The following is a 20696-nucleotide window of genomic DNA, read 5'->3' on the forward strand; positions in this document are numbered from 1 at the left end:
GCAACGGGAGAGGCCGCAACAGTGAGAGGCCCGCATACTGCAAAAAAAAAAAAAAAAAATTATAACCCACTGAATAAAACAGGAAACCACTGGTCTATTCAAAACTAAGTGAATAAAATAATAACTTTTAAAAAAAGGAATAGATTCCAAGTAGTATTGTGCCACTCCAACCCATCAAAATTTTCTTACAAAAGGGAAAAGAATAACTTTTCACTGGAAAATATTGGTAGACATTTCCTTTATCAAGTAATTAAACTTAAAACCACCAGCAGTGGTCCAAATTAAATCATGAGCCACCTAATAGGATGCAGTAAGAAAACCTGAGCAGTACACTTTCTTGATATTTATGCCAAAAACACATGACCACAATCTCATTGTGAGGAAATAGCATACAAACCCAAACTGAGGGACATTCTACTGAACAATTGGCCTATAATCATCAAAAGCACCAAGGTCACGAAAGTTACCTCTGACAAAGTGTGGCAGACTGAATAAGACTAAAGAGATATGATAATTATGGGTGATGCTTGAACAACACAGTTTGAGCCACATGAGTCCACTTATACATGGACTTTTTTCAACAAATACGTACGCACCATCCATACTTGGTTGAACGCATGGATGCAAAACCTTGGAGACGGAGGGCCAACTGTAAAGTTATACACAGACTTCCAACTGTGTGGGAGTGGGCCCCCCACCCCCACCTTATTCAAGGGTCAACTGTAAATGCAACGCACAATTTTGCGTAAAGGGCATAATTTAGACATAACTGCTGAAACCTGAACGGGGTCTTAAAGTTACTAATGTTAATTTCCTGATTTTGATGGAATGTGCTTCCTGATGTGTTTATGTAGAAGAAATGTTCTGCTTTGTAAAACAAACAAAATAAAACAAAAAAACATCAGATTACCAACTTACTCCCAAATGGGTCAGGATAACAAATGTTCTCTGTATTAACTTGCAACTTTTCAGTAAATGTATGTTTGTTTCAAAATTTAAGAAAAGATTTTATTTTTAAAAATAGTTATACACTCTATGTGACTAGAAGAGTGCAAAAATAATACTCAACGTGATTTCATTCTGTTTACAAATAAAATATAAATTTATTATTAACAATAAAAATAAAAGGAAGCACAATTAATTAAAACCACCAGCAAACCCACACAACTCACAAATATATTTTGCAAAGTGTTATTCTGAGAAAACAAAAAATAGACCATAAATAGAAGCTCTTCTAAACTGACTGACCCACAGCTCTAAATGACAGTCACTCTCACGGCACCCCTGCAATAATAAACCCTCTCAGCAAACACTCAGGATCAAATTCTCAGGAGACAAAGAATACATAAATTGAGGACTTGTTTTAAGAATAGCTTATGCCTTAAAATATGAACACACACTTACCCTGAGACACTGAAACACTAACTGTCTGTGATCCATTCTTCTCTGTATTTGCTGGTGGCTTTGCTACAGGAATTCCAAGACCTCCTATGTATGGGTTGTAATTGTAGGTGCCATAATCAGCACCCCAATAGTCATACCATGTACTGCTTATTGGCTTAAAAGAATAGGAAAAAACTGTGGTTTATTTTTGCCTCTTCACGAAGAGTGACATATTATTTACATTACCTAAAGTCAAACAGTCCTACAAAATAAACGTTCTCCTTACCCTTTACATTTCTAAAACATAATCTTAATGATTAAAGGAATGGTTCATAATATTCTCTCCATTTTATCCCAAAATCTAAAAAAACCTTATTTGTTAGACTCTGAGAGGTAATTAGCATCTTTAATAAAATCTCTTACACACAAAATGAACCAAAATAAAGTATTAGGGAGGTATCTCCTTTAGAGAAAGTAGCAGCTAACAAAGAAGTAGATTCTGCACTGAACCCAACTTGGATAAGCTTAAATGCTGCTTGAAATGTCAACAGTCCATAACCATACCTCCCATGCTTATTAGTGGTTCTTATTATCATATAAGATAATGTTAGTGGCTATATTAATAAAATGATGTAAGTCCTCTGTATACTATTCCACTAGTTCTATAAAAAATCTACTATAGTACCTAGAGGAATTTAATTTTGAGTAAGCTAAATAATGGGTTACATTAGGTGTATACTTTCGTCTTTTAAGTAATTAATAAACCAGAAGTATAAGATGAAAGGTTTTAATTGCAAAGAATACTCTACTATATCGTACCTTAAAGACTTTGGCTGCAAGAGGATCCTTTTCCAAATCAATATCTAAAGGATCAATGTCAACTTCCATTAGATCCTGAAGTAGCTCAAGATCAATTTCTTTATCTTTTTCCAAAGAGGAAAGAGGAGGTGCACCTTCAAATAATTGAAAGTGATTTTTTTTGGTGGAGTACATAACATAAAATTTAACCAATATATTGCTTTTAATTACAGAAAAAGTGAATTTACTTATACATAATATATATTTCTACTGATACAAAAATCTCTAAATGTTTATACCTGACAATTAAGCATAAGTATGCAAAAATATCCCCCTATAACACACAATTAAAAACACCGGTGCAATAATATGTGACTTCCTAGGGGAAAAGACTGTATGATTAATCCTTGTTGAATCAAGTTACATAAACTTTGTTGTTAAAAATAATCAATAACCATTTCTAGAATGAACAATGTTATTCATTTTATTGCCTCCAATATGTAACTCATTATATTACATCTAGTAGTTAAGGAAATAATACCTGGTATTAAAGTGAAAAGCAAAGATTTCAGTTTTAAGACTGCTATTCACCTTATTTTTCTATCATGAATTGGAAATGATTTTGCTCTCAGATGACTCCAAATTTTTAACTAGCCTTTCATGCCTTACAACTCTTATCTTCCTTCCCTTCCCACCCTCTATTATTCAACATATATTTATAGAATGCCAAGAAAATACTAGCCTGTATTACGGCCTGAGTATATAAAGATTAATAAAACAAATGTCCACCCTCCAACAAATTAACAGAGGTTCAGAGTTGAGAAATTAAACCAACTACAACATAATAGGCGCTATCAGAGACAATCTACAATGTAGGCAGCGCTGTAGGCAGCACCGGCGGCAGTCTCCAGCATTGCTGGTGGTAATGGAAAAAGCTTCTTGGAGGAGAGCATGCTTTATGGGAATCTTAGATAAGAAGTTCATCATGCAAACTAGAGAAGAAAGTCTACTCCAGATAAAAGGACTATCAGAAAGGATAAAATCATGAGAGAATCTAAGATTAAGGAATGAAACAGATGAAATGACCAAAGCATTGCAAAACAGTCTTCAAAAGTAAGGAGCACACCGCAAAGGATTGTACACGCTAAGATACACATTATAGTTTTTGAAAAGGCAGAAAACAAAGAAAGAAAAAAGAAAAAGAGAACAAGAGCCTTGCTATCTTTACCACTGTGTATCTTTAACTGTTTTCTAGGTTGTAATTCTTTCAACATAGCCAAATAAGACCATATCAAAATAACACAGACCCTGTGAAAGGATACCATTTTATTTTAATATGCATTCAGAGAATCAAAGCAAAACATACTTATCAGGAAAATAACTGATATGGTTACTAAGGCCAAAGACCTAATATAAAACTTAATTTTATGCTTCATTAATATTCTTAATTTTGAAACATATTTCATTTTTTTAAAAAAGAGCTACGGGGGCTTCCCTGGTGGCGCAATGGTTGAGAGTCCGCCTGCCGATGCAGGGGACGCGGGTTTGTGCCCCGGTCCGGGAAGATCCCACGTGCCGCGGAGCGGCTGGGCCCGTGAGCCACGGCCACGGAGCCTGCGCGTCCGGAGCCTGTGCTCCGCAACGGGAGAGGCCATTATTCATCACTGCCAAAACTTGAAAGCAACCAATATGTCCATCAGAAGGTGGATGGATAAATAAACTCTAGTACATCCAGATCATGGAATATTACTCAATGCAAAAAAAAAAAAAAAAAAAAAAGAGCTACGGATATTTTAAGTAAAAAATTTAAAGAATGTACCTGTTATATCATGTGTCAAAGGTTCATCTATAGTTTCCAGCAACTGAGCTGAAGACTGCTGCAGGGCGTCATCAGAGTCACCAGCTGTTGCACCTACATCATCACTCACTGTTCCTTCCTCCATGGCTTCTGCAGCTACTGGAGCCAGCAATTCTCCTGCAGGTAAGAAGAGCATCCTAACTGCTTCAGTAATTAGTAAACAGACGTCCAAAACATAGTTTTTCATCCAGTATTGAGAATAGCATGTGTACTCTACCAACCACAAAAGATTCTGAGGCAAATGAGTCCACACCTACCCAAGGAAATGCTAGGGCTCACGGCATTTCCTTCAAATGCTAACTAATAGCAAACACAAAATGTGCAATATGAACAAGGAGTTATTATAATCACTTTATACACATTAACTCACTTATTCATCAAAATAACTTCATAAGAAAGATACTTTTATTATCCTTATTTTACAGATGAAAAAACTGAGGAGCAGGGAGTACCTTCCTCAAGTGCACATAAAGAATTAGGAAGCAACCCACTGCTGGTATTAATAAGGAAGCTGACTAGCTCCAATATCCCTGTACTCTGTAACCTAACTCCTCCATAAAAACTTGCATTTATTACAAGTGTCAACATAATTAAACGCAAAAGTAATTCTAAATGGTTGCTACTGCCATACATGAAAGAGACATTTTATACTTTTGAGGAGCTCACAGTTTCCTTTAAAGATTAGTCAAGCAGTGACAAGCTAATTTTGACATACCTTATTAAAAATAAATCCTAACAAACCTGCTAAAATATCCTGTAGCATACAAGTTAAGGAATATTGAGCCCAAGCACCACCCCAAGATATATCTCCTCTATTGAAGTCAGTTCCAACCAAAAGTAATAGCAGTCTTTCCAGTTGGGGTTCATTCACAATCTCACACAGATGTATAGTTGGCCTCGTGGCATTCGCAATGCGTGCAAGAACCTGTAATATATTTTACAAAATCATACACTTAAATAGCAATTAAATATGTTTTCTCCAAAAATAAAGCGTTGAAGTAACTGCTTTCAATGAGATATGTTTACGATGTCAAAATAATTATTTGATGTAAATGCAAAAGAAATGTAATTTCATGGATCAAATATTAAAATCCAGGTAAAAACCTGAGTTGAATAGTTTAAAATAATTTCTATAAGCAATGAATATGCTACAGGAAAGCTTTCAGGGCATGAATACACCCTTCACTGCTATAATCTGACACTCGTTTGTAGATTTCCTATCCTGATAATAATAATTTCCTATCTTAATAGACAAAAGGTAGGCTGTAGATAGACATACCCATATTACTTACATTTCAAATCTACATTAATCTAGTTTTAACTAGGTTAAAAATATACATTAGGGGCTTCCCTGGTGGCGCAGTGGTTGGGGGTGCGCCTGCTGATGCAGGGGACACGGGTTCATGCCCCGGTCTGGGAAGATCCCACATGCCGCGGAGCGGCTGGGCCCATGAGCCATGGCCACTGAGCCTGCGCGTCCGGAGCCTCTGCTCCGCAACCGGAGAGGCCACAACAGTGAGAGGCCCGCGTACCGCAAAAAATATATATATATATATACATTAGGTCTCCTAAGAAATAAGTGCCAAAATATTTTTAAAACCTTTCAAGGCACATTAAAAAAAAAACTAAACTGCAAAAAAGGAAAACCAGTGAAAGCACTTTTATTTCTCTTCAAAATCAATTAAAAACTGCATTGTTTCTTATTTCTTTTTCTTACTAAGTCTGTAATTATAAATTATGCCTATTCGTTTACTTACCTTACAAACAAATAATAAGAGATCTGCATGGCATGTAAAATCCATGGAGAGGAGAAAAAGGACAAGTTTCTGGACTACTGAAATACAACGTTCATGGGCCAGGGTAAATGGAAGTGGTTCTATCTCTGGGCTTTCCTTTGTTGTTGTAACTTCTGTGTCTAAATTAGAACGAGACCACTCTGCTGTCCGACGTAATCGAATTAAATCCTTAAAGTGCTGTACACAGAAATTGACAATATTTAAACCACTGTTTATTGAATGAAAATTCTTTGAATGAAAATTCTTTCAGTACAAGTTTATTTATGAAATGAAAATATTCACTCAGAAAACTTACAACTTCTAAAGAACAAAATTTTTAGGCAAACCATAAGCTTCAAAAAGTAAGATTATTAAAAACTATACTGACCAATATACCTCATGTCCTATTTTAAAATAAGGTATCAGATACATAACAGAATATCAGAAAGGTGAAATTCTATAGAAAGGCTACATCAGGTCAAATCTAACATCTTAAATAAATATTACCAAAACATCCTAAATATAATCATAAAAGGTGAATGGTAAAGAAACCTATATGCACTAAGTACAGAGTATTAATACATTTCAAACTCTGATGAAGTAACTATAATTTCATATTTATAGAAACACAATATGTAAACTTGGTTGCTACATATAAATGTTATCCCCCAAATTTTAAAAAATATATCATTATTTTTTAAAATTTTATGTATAAAGGACACATTAGGAAAACCATATATTTCCTGAGTCCTTTTATCTTCAATTTACTGGAACACAATTCACTTTAAAAGAAATACACTAGAAAAATACTTTAAGCCCACATTAATCATATATTTACTTGAGTTAAAAGCTACCTTTCCCAAAAAAGGTACATAGATTTTTGTTGATAAGCAGAATAACATAAAGTTTCCTGATCATTACTAAAAATACTTAACTATTCAAGTAACTTAAAATACTAAAAGGGAGAGTGACTTTTCTAAGATAATTACATTAAAAAGTAAAGATCATACCTTTGAGGTCGCCTGCTTTAATTTGGCTTGCTCTACCAGAAGTTTATATGATGATCCTTTGTTGCTTTGTATTTTTTCTTTTTCCATCTGTTCCACCAAAGCCTTCTGTTTTGCTTTTAGTAAGTTAAGTTGCTTAAAAAAAAAAAAAAAAGTTAATCTTATAGTTAACAGTGTTAAAAACAACAAAGTAAATTATTATACTCCTCAGAATCCATACATCAAACTAATGGAATAAGTAATTCTCTGAAAAATCTAGTTTAAACTATGTTGCTGATTTTTTAAAAATCACTTCCAAATTCCAAATAAAAGATCTCCCCGTGTTGTAATTAAGAAGTAATCAATTTCTTACCCATGGGAGAAGGGAAATAACTGGAATACATTTTTATGTAAGCCACTAATGAGATTGACTGATGGAGTATTTTTTAAAGAGGAAAAGAATTATTTTTAAATACATGGGGGAAATACTTTTATTGTACAATATTCTTAGCTTGGCTTTTATGGGAATCTTCAAAAGCAGAACATTTTTTGTTATGTCTATGTTTTTTATTAATTAAAAAGTGTATTGCAGTAACTGTAAATTCACATGTAGTCGTAAAAAAATAATGCAGAGATCTCTTGTACACTTTACCCAATTTGTTGGTTCAGGTATCCACCACTACAGTTAATACTGTGCACCATCACCATCACAAGGTTTCCTCATGTTGTCCTCTTATGCTGCCCGCCCTCCTCCCTCCTATGCTATCTGTCCCATCCCTACCGCTGGCAACCACTAGTAGGTTGAAATGAACAAATAGACCAACAAGGAGAAAAAAATTTCTGCCTAGAAAGGCCTTGAAAATCTGCTGAATGACAAAACCACTTTGCCATATATCCATTATGCAGAACATTACTCTAAACAGAAAGTCACTAGAACGTTATAGCCATAATTATAAATGCACAATTTAGTTAAGAACTTAATCTACCTTTTCAAGGAATATTTCCTAAATTTCTACCATTGCTACATATCTTTGTTATCAGCAAGAAAAAGAACATTATATTATAAAGAAATATCCATTTGGCTGTTATCTCCATATATGAAGAAAAATATATCATAAATTAAAACCAGCATGCACGTGTATTAAATAATCAATACATGGTATGTGAATGTGAGAAGAACAAATCAGTATTTTCAGAAAATTGTTCCAAAAGTTCTACAATTAACATATACAACAACTGCAATCAAGAAAAAATATAACCTTTATTTTGAACAACCATAATCTTAATCAACAATTTATATTGCTGTCCAAAGATATTTTTTCCCTAACTATCTGAGAATAAGTTAGCAATCTGATGACCAATCACCCCTGAATACTTTAATGTGTATTTCCTAGAAACAAGACCCTTCTCCTACAAACCATAATACAACCACTAAAATCAAAGAAGTAATATCCATGCACTACTAACAACTAACTATTCCTCAGACCTTTTTTTTTTTTTTTTTTTTTTTTTTTGCGGTACGCGGGCCTCTCACTGCTGCGGCCTCTCCCGTTGCGGAGCACAGGCTCCGGACGCGCAGGCCCAGCGGCCATGGCTCATGGGCCCAGCTGCTCCGCGGCACGCAGGATCCTCCCGGACCGGGGCACGAACCCGCATCCCCTGCATCGGCAGGCGGACTCTCAACCACTGCGCCACCAGGGAAGCCCCAGACCCCACTTTTAAGTTTTGCTAACTGTCCCAAAAATGTCCTTTATAATAAAGCATAAAATAGTAAAATACTGCTAAGAAAAATCCACTGGATCATTCTCTAGGTTTGTTTTCCATCTTCATATCCTAAAGTCAATACAGCAAATATAATCATTAAGTGCTCGATAAATTTTAGCTGAATTTGAAATTTTAGCTGATTATTAGTACCACCTAAAATTACTTAGGACTCTCAAATGGAAAAAGGAGTTGAGGGAAAAGCTTCACAACATTTTTCTTGCAAAAGGCCAACAGTTGCTCAGTTGAAAAAGTCAGTAGTAAAACTAAATAATTTATTGCTGAGTTCATGTTTTTTAAAAAGCCCAAAAGCTTTCACAAACTTTCAGATCTTAAAGCCTTTCTTATAAAATCTCATTTCATCTTAAATCAATTATACAAATATTTTTAGATGACACACTAGGCTCTACACCAGGTATCAAAGATACAGTATATATTCCTGTATATACTGTAAGACAAAGAGGAAGATACGTTTTAAAATAAAGAACTGGCTCATAAGAATCTGACATCAGCTATAAACTCAGGTTAATAAAAGAATCCCAACAAAGAAGTATGATAAATATAATGAAAGGAAAAATATAGGGTACATGGGGAACATATTTTATGGGATAATAACTGAGAAACCAGGGAAAACGTCTTTGAGGAAGTGAATGTAAACTAACGTCTGAAAAATAAGTTAGATTATCCAAGCAAAACAATAAATTCAGTAGTTGGTGGGAAGGAGGGGAGGGATGGGGGATAAGCACATACTAAAATCCTGGATGAGAAAACTGGTGTAGGTGGTCCAGGAACCCACATTCAATATGGCTAGACCAAAATTCAAACCTGAAAGTTAGATGGGCAGATGATAGATATACTAAAGCTATGTTAAGGAGTTTGACCGTCATCCAAAGTTCAACTGGAAACCACTAATAATTTAGAGAAGGAATGATATGATTAGGTTTGTATCTAAAAGAACTCTGTAGGGGCAGCATGAAAAATGGATTGGACCGAGAAAGAACAAAGGCCGATAGGCCTTCTGACTAGGCAAATGACAGCTGCACTTAGAATGGTAGTAATAGACATGTGAAGAGGTAGACAGTTTTTTTGTTTTTTGATGTGTACCATTTTTAAAGTCTTTATAGAATTTGTTACAATATTGCTTCTGTTTTTTTATGTTTTGGTTTTTTGGCCATGAGGCATGTGGGATCTTAGCTCCCAGGGATTAAACCCACACCCCCTGCATTGGAAGGGGAAGTCTTAACCACTGGACCGCCAGGGATGTCCCTACAGTTTAAAGGACATTACCAAAAATCTGTAAACTACATATTGTTGCCATCTTACAAATAAGGAAACTCAGACTCAAAAGTGTCAAATAATTTCCCTAAATTAACTAGCTCATTAAATATCATACCTAAGGTCTGATGGCAGGTCTATCTCATGCAATGTCTCAAACATTAAAACAAACCAAACAAACAAACAAAAATACTAAAAATTACCTGTTTATGATGAACTAGCTGCTTTCTTATTTTTCTGGAATATAATCTATCAAGGCTACTGCTGCCTTTGGAAGACCTATTTATGTTCTGGGTGTGCAGATTATTATTAATAAAACTCCACTGGTTACCTACAGGGCAAGGAAAAGTTGTATTAATAATTCTGTTAAATGTGATTTTAAAGTACTATTCACACCCAGAAAACATAAAATGATAAATGTGTCAATAACGACAAAGCAATTTTTTAAAAAATTAAGGAAACCATCGTAAAGAAGTTGCTAAGAACATCGGACCTTGGAAAAGTTAACCTAGATCCTAAATGACTTTAAGACCACAGTTCTCTCTGCCTCCAATCCTTTCATTAACAGCCAACTTTCTCCACAGCTGTTTAAAATTGACCTCTGTACAACACAACTTTGATAATGTCGCTCAACTGTAACAACAAAATGCTCACTATTGCCTATTTCGAACTCACATGCTTTTTGTACAGGGACCCAAAAAAAGGGATACTCAATAATCTGATTTAATGACTGCAAAAATAAAGTTGGATAGTTCAAAAAACATGCTGTGTAGCTCTACTTATTCTCATTTTGGAATGTGTCCAGATTATTCCTTGTCACTCTGCTCAGTTCAGGCTTAATCCCATACTTTAACCATCCTCAATGATTTTCTCATGTCTGCTTAACCTAATGACATCTTTTTCTGTTTTCTATTATCCTTTTGTCAAGTCAATTCAAATTCTTCAAGCCCTAAAAAAATGTCTTCTACTAATGTATTTCCATAATACATGAAAACTGGAAATAAAAACTAAGTCCTCCCATACCATCTGTTACATTCCAACTTTACAGGTAGTTGTATTTAATTGTGTCTTAATTCTACATCCTATAACTGAGACATAGAGCATTTGTTAAAAAAATTCCCTGTACATGAAAAGAATTCCCCAGCCTATTCTCAAACATACTGTGTACCACGAACAACTGATTTATTGGGCTGGCCAAAAAGTTCATTCAGGATCTTCTGTAACATCTTATACCTATAAAACATCTCAAGTGATCTTTTTTTAATATTATAATCCTAATAATGTACAAAATTCTAACTTTTAAGGCACTTACTATCTGTATTTACATATTAGATGTAGCTACTTCATAAAGTCTTGTTAACTTGGAAGAGGAGAAGAAAACAATTTGTCTTGCACTTTGTCTTTCATTTAAAAAATTTTCTGTGCTTTAAGCTTAAGGAGAAAGATTACAACTCGCAGAAATCTGAGAATTTCTATATCTAAGCATAAAAGTCATTTGTAGTTAATTACTAGAAACATTTTATAATACTAAATGGAATGATATACTAAACTAAATACAATAACTCTTCACAGATTTCCTTTTTATAAACTTCACCTATATGTATGTTATTCCTGGTAAAGTTAATTAATATTTTACATAAATTACATACAGCTGGAATCTCCAGGCCAATGCCAGTTCTGGAAAAACTGGGTAGTCACTCAAAATCCCCACCAACAGATTATTATAAACTTCTGATACCTGTCATAAACCTCTCCCTGTCTTTACCATTCAAAGGTTTCTTTGCAGCTGCTGCTTCGTCTTCCACAGTTGCCACATAATCCAGCAACCTGGACACCAGCATAACAACCCAACTGATCATGGGAATATCTAGTACTCCTGAATAGAAATGTGAGGAGAAAAAATAATCAGGTGACTCTAAGAATCCTAATGAAATCTGATAAAATAATTATAAAATTAAGACATTTTATAAATCCAAAACACACCATATAATTATGAACACTAACATTTATTTATAGTAAGCCTCAAAACTGAAACCTATGGCCAAAAATGAAGTAACACATCAAATCAAATGGAAGACTTGACAAATGCTTCTTGGTACAAAAATAGATTCATAAGTGTATCTTGAATCTAACAGGTAATAACTTATAAACTAGAAAACAAGGTATAAGAAGCTATTCTTAGACTTACAGGTGACTGAAATTTAAAAAGTCTCTCAAGTTATAATTCATACAGTTTTAAACTATGCTCTAAAGTTTTTATTCCAATAACAATTTTCTTGCTCAAATGAAGCTCATTATCCATGATCAGGACAGCAATGCTGCCTTAAAGCTTAAACACAAGAGTTTGATTTTATCCACGACAGTATAAAAACAACATACAACAATTCCCAAGTTCAAAACTCACATAAAGAAAAGGTAACATATTTTAAAAAAGCAGTAACCATATGGCAGTCAGTCACACGAAGGCTGATCATTCTAAAAAGTCTACATCATAAAAATATTAAAGTGGCCAGCAAAATGAATAGTAAAATAAGTATTTCAGACTAGTCATTTTATAAAAGCAGTATTTACAGGAATCTTACATTTTTACTAAAGATCACAAATTTAAATAATACCTTCTGTCCTCCTATGCATGGGTAACTGCGGCTGAAGAGGTGACAGTAAATTATCCAACAGATTAAGTAAGCTTTCTAATACTCCACTATTACTAAGTGATCTCTGACCAATGCAGGAAAGTAACATGAAGACCCTAAAGAAAAAAAAAGATACAAATAAAATAGCCAATATGAATCAATTTAAGTGTTCATCTTAAAAATAATTCACTTTGTAATCTAAGAGAGTAATGACAGAATATCTGGTTATTAGTAAGATTTATATCTGGAAGTATAATGTTAAAATTAGCTCTTTATCAGCTACTGCTTATATTTTCTAATTTTATCTACAAGAAATCAAGCAGAGAGAACTGTATAATAGACTCAAAAATATAAATTTGACACATAAAGTAACATGATCTGATAGGAAATATTTGTAAACACAGATCTATAAACTCCACAGATTCAGTTAGGAAACTAAAGAATACAGTCCAGTTACATCATGTAGAATCTTCTTCAAAATGTCCTTCACTGGGCACTCCTCAAACTCTGAAAAGACATTTCTCCACACTCAGTATCCACATACACAAGATTTCCAAATCTGAACACTGCAGGAAGCATAAATCACTAATAACAAATTACTCCAATATTTTCTGACCTACCTATCCTGTGGAAAGATGAGAAGTTGCTCTGAATTGTACAGTTCCTGAAGAACATTAGAAAGAAACTGGCCCCACCATCTTTCACCACCACAGAGTTGAACCAGTAGAAGACCAGTATGTAACCGTATCTTTGGGGTTCCACTGATGCACAGGTGTTTAAAAAGCTCTTCACAGGCCTGGGCATGGAATGTACTCTGCAAAACTGCAGGAACAGAGTGTCCTATTACAAGAAAGAAAACAGTAAAATTTCCTATTTAAGAGTATGCTGTAGTATCAAAGTCAGCATCCCTAGACAGGCTTTCTTCTTTACCAGCATATTTTTGGTCTATTTATTTTCCTATTCATTTATTTACTCCTTATATGTAGAATTTTAACTGTCAAATACTTGGAGAAAAGAAGAATTGGCAATTATATCAATTATATTTCTTTTCTTGTGGAGTTCAGTGTATCAGACGGCTGTGTGTGCGTGTGCACACATTACATCATATATAATAATCAAAAATAGCTCCTGGTTAGAAAATGACAGTTCTGTATTAGATTAGCAATTTATTAACAGTTTTCACTGTTGCACTTTCAAACATTATTTATTATTTTGCTAGTAACACAATGATGTGACACATCAATAGCAGAAACTCAAGAAAAAAATAATCAAAAATCTATTTAAGAGATAGCCTCTCCACCAGAGGGCAGACAGCAGAAGCAAGAAGAACTACAATCCTGCAGCCTGTGGAACAAAAACCACATTCACAGAAATAGAGACAAGATGAAAAGGCAGAGGGCTACATCCCAGATGAAGGAACAACATAAAACCCCAGAAAAACAACTAAATGAAAATAGGCAACCTTCCAGAAAAAGAATTCAGAATAATGATAGTGAAGATGATCCAGGACCTTGGAAAAAGAATGGAGGCAAAGATCGAAAGGATGCAAGAAATGTTTAACAAAGTCTTAGAAGAATTAAAGAACAAACAAACAGAGATGAACAATACAATAAGTGATTCCTAGACTAGAAGGAATAAACAGCAGAATAACTAAGGCAGAAGAATGGATAAGTGACCTGGAAGAAAGAATGGTGGAATTCACTGCTGCAGAACAGAATAAAGAAAAAAGAAAGAAAAGAAATGAAGACAGCCTAAGAGACCTCTGGGACAACATTAAACACAAGAACATTCGCATTATAGGGGTCCCAGAAGGAGAAGAGAGAGAAAGGACCCGAGAAAATATTTGAAGATACTGTACTTGAAAACTTCCCTAACATGGGAAAGGAAATAGCCACCCAAGTCCAGGACACACAGCGAGGCCCATAAAGGATAAACCCAAGGAGAAACACGCCGAGACACACAGTAATCAAACTGGCAAAAATTAAAGACAAAGAAAAATTATTAAAAGCAGCAAGGGAAAAATGACAAATAACACACAAGAGAATTCCCATAAGGTTAACAGCTGATTTCTCAGCAAAAACTCTACAAGCCAGAAGGGAGTGGCATGATATACTTGAAGTGATGAAAGGGAAGAACCTACAACCAAGATTACTCTACCCAGCAAGGATCTCATTCAGATTCCATGGAAAAATCAAAAGCTTTACAGATAAGCAAAAGCTAAGAAAATTCAGCACCATAAAACCAGCTCTACAACAAACACTAAAGGAACTTCTCTACATGGGAAACACAAGAGAAGAAAAGGACCTACAAAAAACAAACCCAAAACAATTGATAAAATGGTCACAGGAACATACATATCAATAATTACCTTAAACGTGAATGGATTAAATGCTCCAACCAAAAGACACAGGCTTGCTGAATGGATATAAAAACAAGACCCTCCGGGAGGATCCCACATGCCATGGAGCGGCTGGACCCGGGAGCCATGGCCGCTGAGCGTGTGTGTCCGGAGCCTGTGCTCCACAGTGGGAGAGGCCACAGTGGTGAGAGATCCGTGTACCAAAGAAAACAAAACAAAAACAAAAACAAGACCCACATATACGCTGTCTACGAGAGACCCACTTCAGACCTACAGACACATTCAGACTGAAAGTGAGGGGATGGAAAAAGATATTCCATGCAAATGGAAATCAAAAAAAATCTGCAGGGCTTCCCTGGTGGCGCAGTGGTTCAGAGTCTGCCTGCCGATGCAGGGGACGCGGGTTCGTGCCCTGGTCCAGGAAGATCCCACATGCCGTGAAGCGGGGCCCGTGAGACATGGCCGCTGAGCCTGCGCGTCCGGAGCCTGGGCTCCGCAACGGGGGAGGCCACAGCAGTGAGAGGCCCACGTACGGCAAAAAAAAAAAAAAATACAAAGCTGCAGTAGCAATATTCATTATCAGATAAAATAAGGCTTTAAAATAAAGAATGTTACAAGAGACAAGGAAGGACACTACATAATGATCAAGGGATCAATCCAAGCAGAAGATATAACAATTATAAATATATGTGCACCCAACACAGGAGCACCTCAATACATAAGGCAACTGCTAAAAGCTATAAAAGAGGAAATCGACAGTAACACAATAATAGTGGGGGACTTTAACACCTCATTTACACCAATGGACAGATCATCCAAAATGAAAATAAATAAGGAAATAGACCTTTAAATGACACAACAGACCAGATAGATTTAATTGATACTTATAGGACATTCAATAAAAAACAGCAGATTACACTTTCTTCTCAAGTGCGCATGGAACATTCCTCAGGATAGATCACATCGTGGGTCACAAATCAAGACTCAGTAAATTTTAGAAAATTGAAATCATATCAAGCATCTTTTCTGACAACACTATGAGATTACAAATGAATTACAAGGAGAAAAACATAAAAAACACAAACACATGGACGCTAAACAATACGTTACTAAATAACCAAGAGATCACTGAAGAAATCAAACAGGAAATCAAAAAATACCTAGAGACAAATGACAAAGAAAACACGACGTTCCAAAACCTATGGGACGCAGCAAAAGCAGTTCTAAGAGGGAAGTTTACAGCTGTACAAGCCTACCTCAAGAAACAAGAAAAATCTCAAATAAACAATCTAACCTTACACTTAAAGGAACTAGAGAAAGAACAAACAAAACCCAAAATTAGCAGAAGGAAAGAAATCATAAAGATCAGAGCAGAAATAAATGAAACAGAAACAAAGAAAATAATAGCAAAGATGAATAAACTGAAAGCTGGTTCTTTGAGGAGACAGACAAAATTGATAAACCATTAGCCAGACTCATCAAGAAAAAGGACAGGACTCAAATCAATAAAATTACAAATGAAAAAGGAGAAGTTACAAAAGACACCACAGAAATACAAATCATCCTAAGAGACTACTACAAGCAACTATATGCCAATAAAATGGACAAGCTGGAAGAAATGGACAAATTCTTAGAGAAGTATAACCTTCCAGACTGAACCAGGATGAAATAGAAAATATGAACAGACCAATCACAAGTAATGAAATTGAAACTATAATTAAAACTCTTCCAACAAACAAAAGCCCAGGACCAGATGGCTTCACAGGTGAATTTTATCAAGCATTTAGAGAAAAGCTAACACCCATCCTTCTCAAGCTCTTCCACAAATTGCAGAGGAAGGAACACTCCCAAACTCATTCTATGAGGCCACCATCATCCTGATAGCAAAACCAGACAAAGATACTACAAAAAAAAAGAGAAAATTACAGACCAATATCACTGATGAATATAGATGAAAAACTCCTCAGCAAAATACTAGCAACAGAATCAAATAACACATTAAAAGGATCATACACCATGATCAAGTGGGTTTTAACCCACGGATGCAAGGATTCTTCAATATACACAAATCAATTAATGTGATACACCATATTAAGAAATTGAAGAATAAAAACCATAGGATCATCTGATTAGATGCAGAAAAACTTCTGACAAAATTCAACACACATATATAACAAAAACTCTCCAGAAAATGGGCATAGAGAGAACCTACCTCAACATAATAAAGGCCATATATGACAAACCCACAGCAAACATCATTCTCAATGGTGAAAAACTGAAAGCATTTCCTCTAAGATCAGGAACAAAACAAGGATGTCCACTCTCGCCACTATTATTCAACATAGTTTTGGAAGTCCTAGCCACAGCAATCAGAGAAGAAAAAGAAATAAAAGGAATACAAATTGGAAAAGAAGACGTTAAACTGTCACTGTTTGCAGATGACATGATACAATACATAGAGAATGCTAAAGATGCCACCAGAAAACTACTAGAGCTAATCAATGAAGTTGCAGGATACAAAATTAATGCACAGAAATCTCTTGCATTCCTATACACTAATGATGAAAAATCTGAAAGAGAAATTAAGGAAACACTCCCATTTACCACTGCAACAAGAAGAATAAAATACCTAGGAATAAACCTACTTAGAGAGACAAAAGACCTCTATGCAGAAAACTATAAGACACTGTTGAAAGAAATTAAAGATGATACCAACAGATGGAGAGATATACCATGTTCTTGGATTGGAAGAATCAATATTGTGAAAATGACTATACTACCCAAAGCAATCTACAGATTCAACGCAATCCCGATCAAATGACCAATGGCATTTTTTACGGAACTAGAACAAAAAATCTTAAAATTTGTAGGGAGACACAAAAGACCCCGAATAGCCAAAGCAGTCTTGAGGGAAAAAAACCAGAGCTGGACGAATCAGACTCCCTGACTTCAGACTATACTATCAAGCTACAGTAATCAAGATAATATAGTACTGGCACAAAAACAGAAACATAGGTCAATGGAACAAGATAGAAAGCCCAGAGGTAAACCCACGCACATATGGTCAACTAATCTATGACAGAGGAGGCAAGGATATACAATGAGAAAAGACAGTCTCTTCAATAAGTGGTGCTGGGAAAACTGGACAGCTACATGTAAAAGAATGAAATTAGAACACTCCGTAACACCATACACAAAACTAAACTCATAATGGATGAAAGACCTAAATGTAAGACCGGACACTATGAAACTCTTAGAGGAAAACATAGGAAGAACACTCTTTGACATAAATCACAGCAAGATCTTTTTTGATTCACCTCCTAGAGTAATGGAAATAAAAACAAAAATAAACAAATGGGACCTAATGAAACTTCAAAGCTTTTGCACAGCAAAGTAAACCATAAACAAAGACAACCCTCAGAATGGGAGAAAATATTTGCAAACGAATCAACGGACAAAGGATTAACCTCCAAAATATATAAACAGCTCATGCAGCTCAATATTATAAAAACAAACAACCCAATCCAAAAATGGGCAGAAGGGCTTCCCTGTGGCGCAGTGGTTGAGAGTCTGCCTGCCGATGCCTGGGACCCAGGTTCATGCCCCGGTCCAGGAAGATCCCACATGTCGCGGAGTGGCTGGGCCCGTAAGCCATGGCCGCTGAGCCTGTGCGTCTGGAGCCTGTGCTCCACAACGGGAGAGGCCACAACAGTGAGTGGCCCGCATACCACAAAAAAAAAAGGGGGCAGAAGACCTAAACAGACATTTCTCCAAAGAAGACATACAGATGGCCAAGAAGCACATGAAAAGCTGCTCAACATCACTAATTATTAGAGAAATGCAAATCAAAACTACAATGAGGTATCGCCTCACACCAGTTAGAATGGGCATCATCAGAAAATCTACAAACAACAAATGCTGGAGAGGGTGTGGAGAAAAGGGAACCCTCTTGCACTGTTGGTGGGAATGTAAATTGATACAGCCACTATGGAGAACAGTATGGAGGTTCCTTAAAAAACTAAAAATAGAATTACCATATGACCCAGCAATCCCACTACTGGGCATATACCCAGAGAAAACCATAATTCAAAAAGACACATGCACCCCAATGTTCATTGCAGCACTATTTACAATAGCCAGGTCATGGAAGCAACCTAAATGCCCATCGACAGACGAATGGATAAAGAAGATGTGGTACGTATATACAATAGAATATTCCTCAGCCATAAAAAGGAACGAAATTGGGTCATTTGTAGAGACGTGGATGGATCTAGAGACTGTCATACAGAGTGAAGTAAGTCAGAAAGAGAAAAACAAATATCGTATATTAACGCATATATGTGGAACCTAGAAAAATCGTACAGATGAACCGGTATGCAGGGGAGAAATAGAGACACAGATGTAGAGAACAAACGTATGGACACCAAGTGGGGAAAGCAGCTGGGGGGGTGGGGGGGTGGGATGAATTGGGAGATTGGGATTGACACGTATACACTGATGTGTATAAAATGGATGACTAATAAGAACCTGCTGTATAAAAAAAAATAAAGTAAAATTCAAAATATTTAAAAAATAATCTATTTAAGAAAAACAAAAATAAGGGGGAAAAATGAATTAACCTAAAAACACATTACATAAATACATCAGAAAGGATACCAAAATAAACAGAACCCAGGAAATATGAATACAACAAAACATGCAACAAAATCACATCAAATATATTTCCGGCCTTTTTAAATACTTAAGTCAAATACAAACCATTGGAAGAGTGAAGAAGGCTGAGCAAAGTGTCCAATAAATATCTGATGATAGTACGTAACTGCTCTGTGGAAGACGTCTGAATTAAATCTTTTGGGTCTGAAGTTTCATTCAACATCTTCCTACTTGCTCCAAGAGCTACTCTGAGCCTCTGCACTGCATTATGAGCCAAATTTAGTTGAAGCTGTAGCTGAATACAGTCCTGATAGGCAGAAAAGACTCTGCTGTCCTCCTCGACGGCCTTGTCTGGCTTTCGCAAAAAGTACTGTGCATTGTTAGCACTGTTGAGAGGAGGAAGATCAATACTTTGCAAAAGAGTTTCTAGTCGATGACAAGCCAAGTTATACCTGTAAGTAAAAAATAAACGAACAAAATAATTCCTGCAATGTTCTCTTTGACATACATGTACGAATACACACTAAAATTAAATCTCTAAAACAAGTTAACACACAACCATTAAAAAGAATTAATCAATGTCAATTAATCAATTGGTAAGTACTAAAAAAAATAGAACCAATTATTTAATCACAATATATTAATGCATTAAACATTATTATAACATGCTAGTGTCCTACTGCCTTTTTCTCTTTTCTATACACTTATGAAAAGTCATTTCTTGACAAGTATGTGGGAGACATTATAGAAAATACAGGGTTTCAATAAGACTAAAATATATCGCAATTTTCTACTAACCTGCACTGTATATCCTCCTGTAGAGCAACCATCATTGTTAAATGCTGGTCAATTTCTGGTTGGTTTGCAGATTCTCCCTCTCCCCTCAGAGGATCATGCATTAATTTCAGTTCACTCTCCCAAGGCAAGATATAGGTATGACCATAGTAAAATCCTAATGGGATTTTAGCTCTGGCATTTGTACTTCCATAGCGTCCAATGACAGTGATCTGAAATGAAAACTTATAAATATACATAACCACCCATCTACCACAATAAAAATCTGAGTCATGTATTTTAAAAGATAATTATATTATAAATCATAAAAAGATACTTTTGTTTTTATTTTTTAATTGAAGTATAGTTGAATTACAATGTTGTGTTAATTTCTGCTGTACAGCAAAGTGATTCAGTTATACATAATTTTTCCATTATGGT

The 20696-nt window shown here is 35.4% G+C and overlaps 1 protein-coding gene across 1 annotated transcript in view; it reads right to left on the reverse strand.

Annotated features, from left to right (window-relative positions):
* Nucleotides 1-20696, reverse strand: part of BIRC6 (baculoviral IAP repeat containing 6) — a 244499-nt gene that overhangs the window by 130212 nt on the left and 93591 nt on the right. The window contains 12 exon segments of the mRNA XM_007450952.1: nucleotides 1405-1558; nucleotides 2203-2336; nucleotides 4001-4156; nucleotides 4781-4964; nucleotides 5797-6012; nucleotides 6825-6956; nucleotides 10040-10167; nucleotides 11602-11712; nucleotides 12452-12585; nucleotides 13090-13309; nucleotides 19587-19933; nucleotides 20280-20488. Of these exon segments, the coding sequence (XP_007451014.1) occupies nucleotides 1405-1558; nucleotides 2203-2336; nucleotides 4001-4156; nucleotides 4781-4964; nucleotides 5797-6012; nucleotides 6825-6956; nucleotides 10040-10167; nucleotides 11602-11712; nucleotides 12452-12585; nucleotides 13090-13309; nucleotides 19587-19933; nucleotides 20280-20488 (2125 nt within the window).

The sequence above is a fragment of the Lipotes vexillifer genome, unplaced genomic scaffold (genome assembly GCF_000442215.2).
Source record: "Lipotes vexillifer unplaced genomic scaffold, Lipotes_vexillifer_v1.1 scaffold776, whole genome shotgun sequence".
In the NCBI taxonomy this organism is placed as follows: domain Eukaryota; kingdom Metazoa; phylum Chordata; class Mammalia; order Artiodactyla; family Lipotidae; genus Lipotes; species Lipotes vexillifer.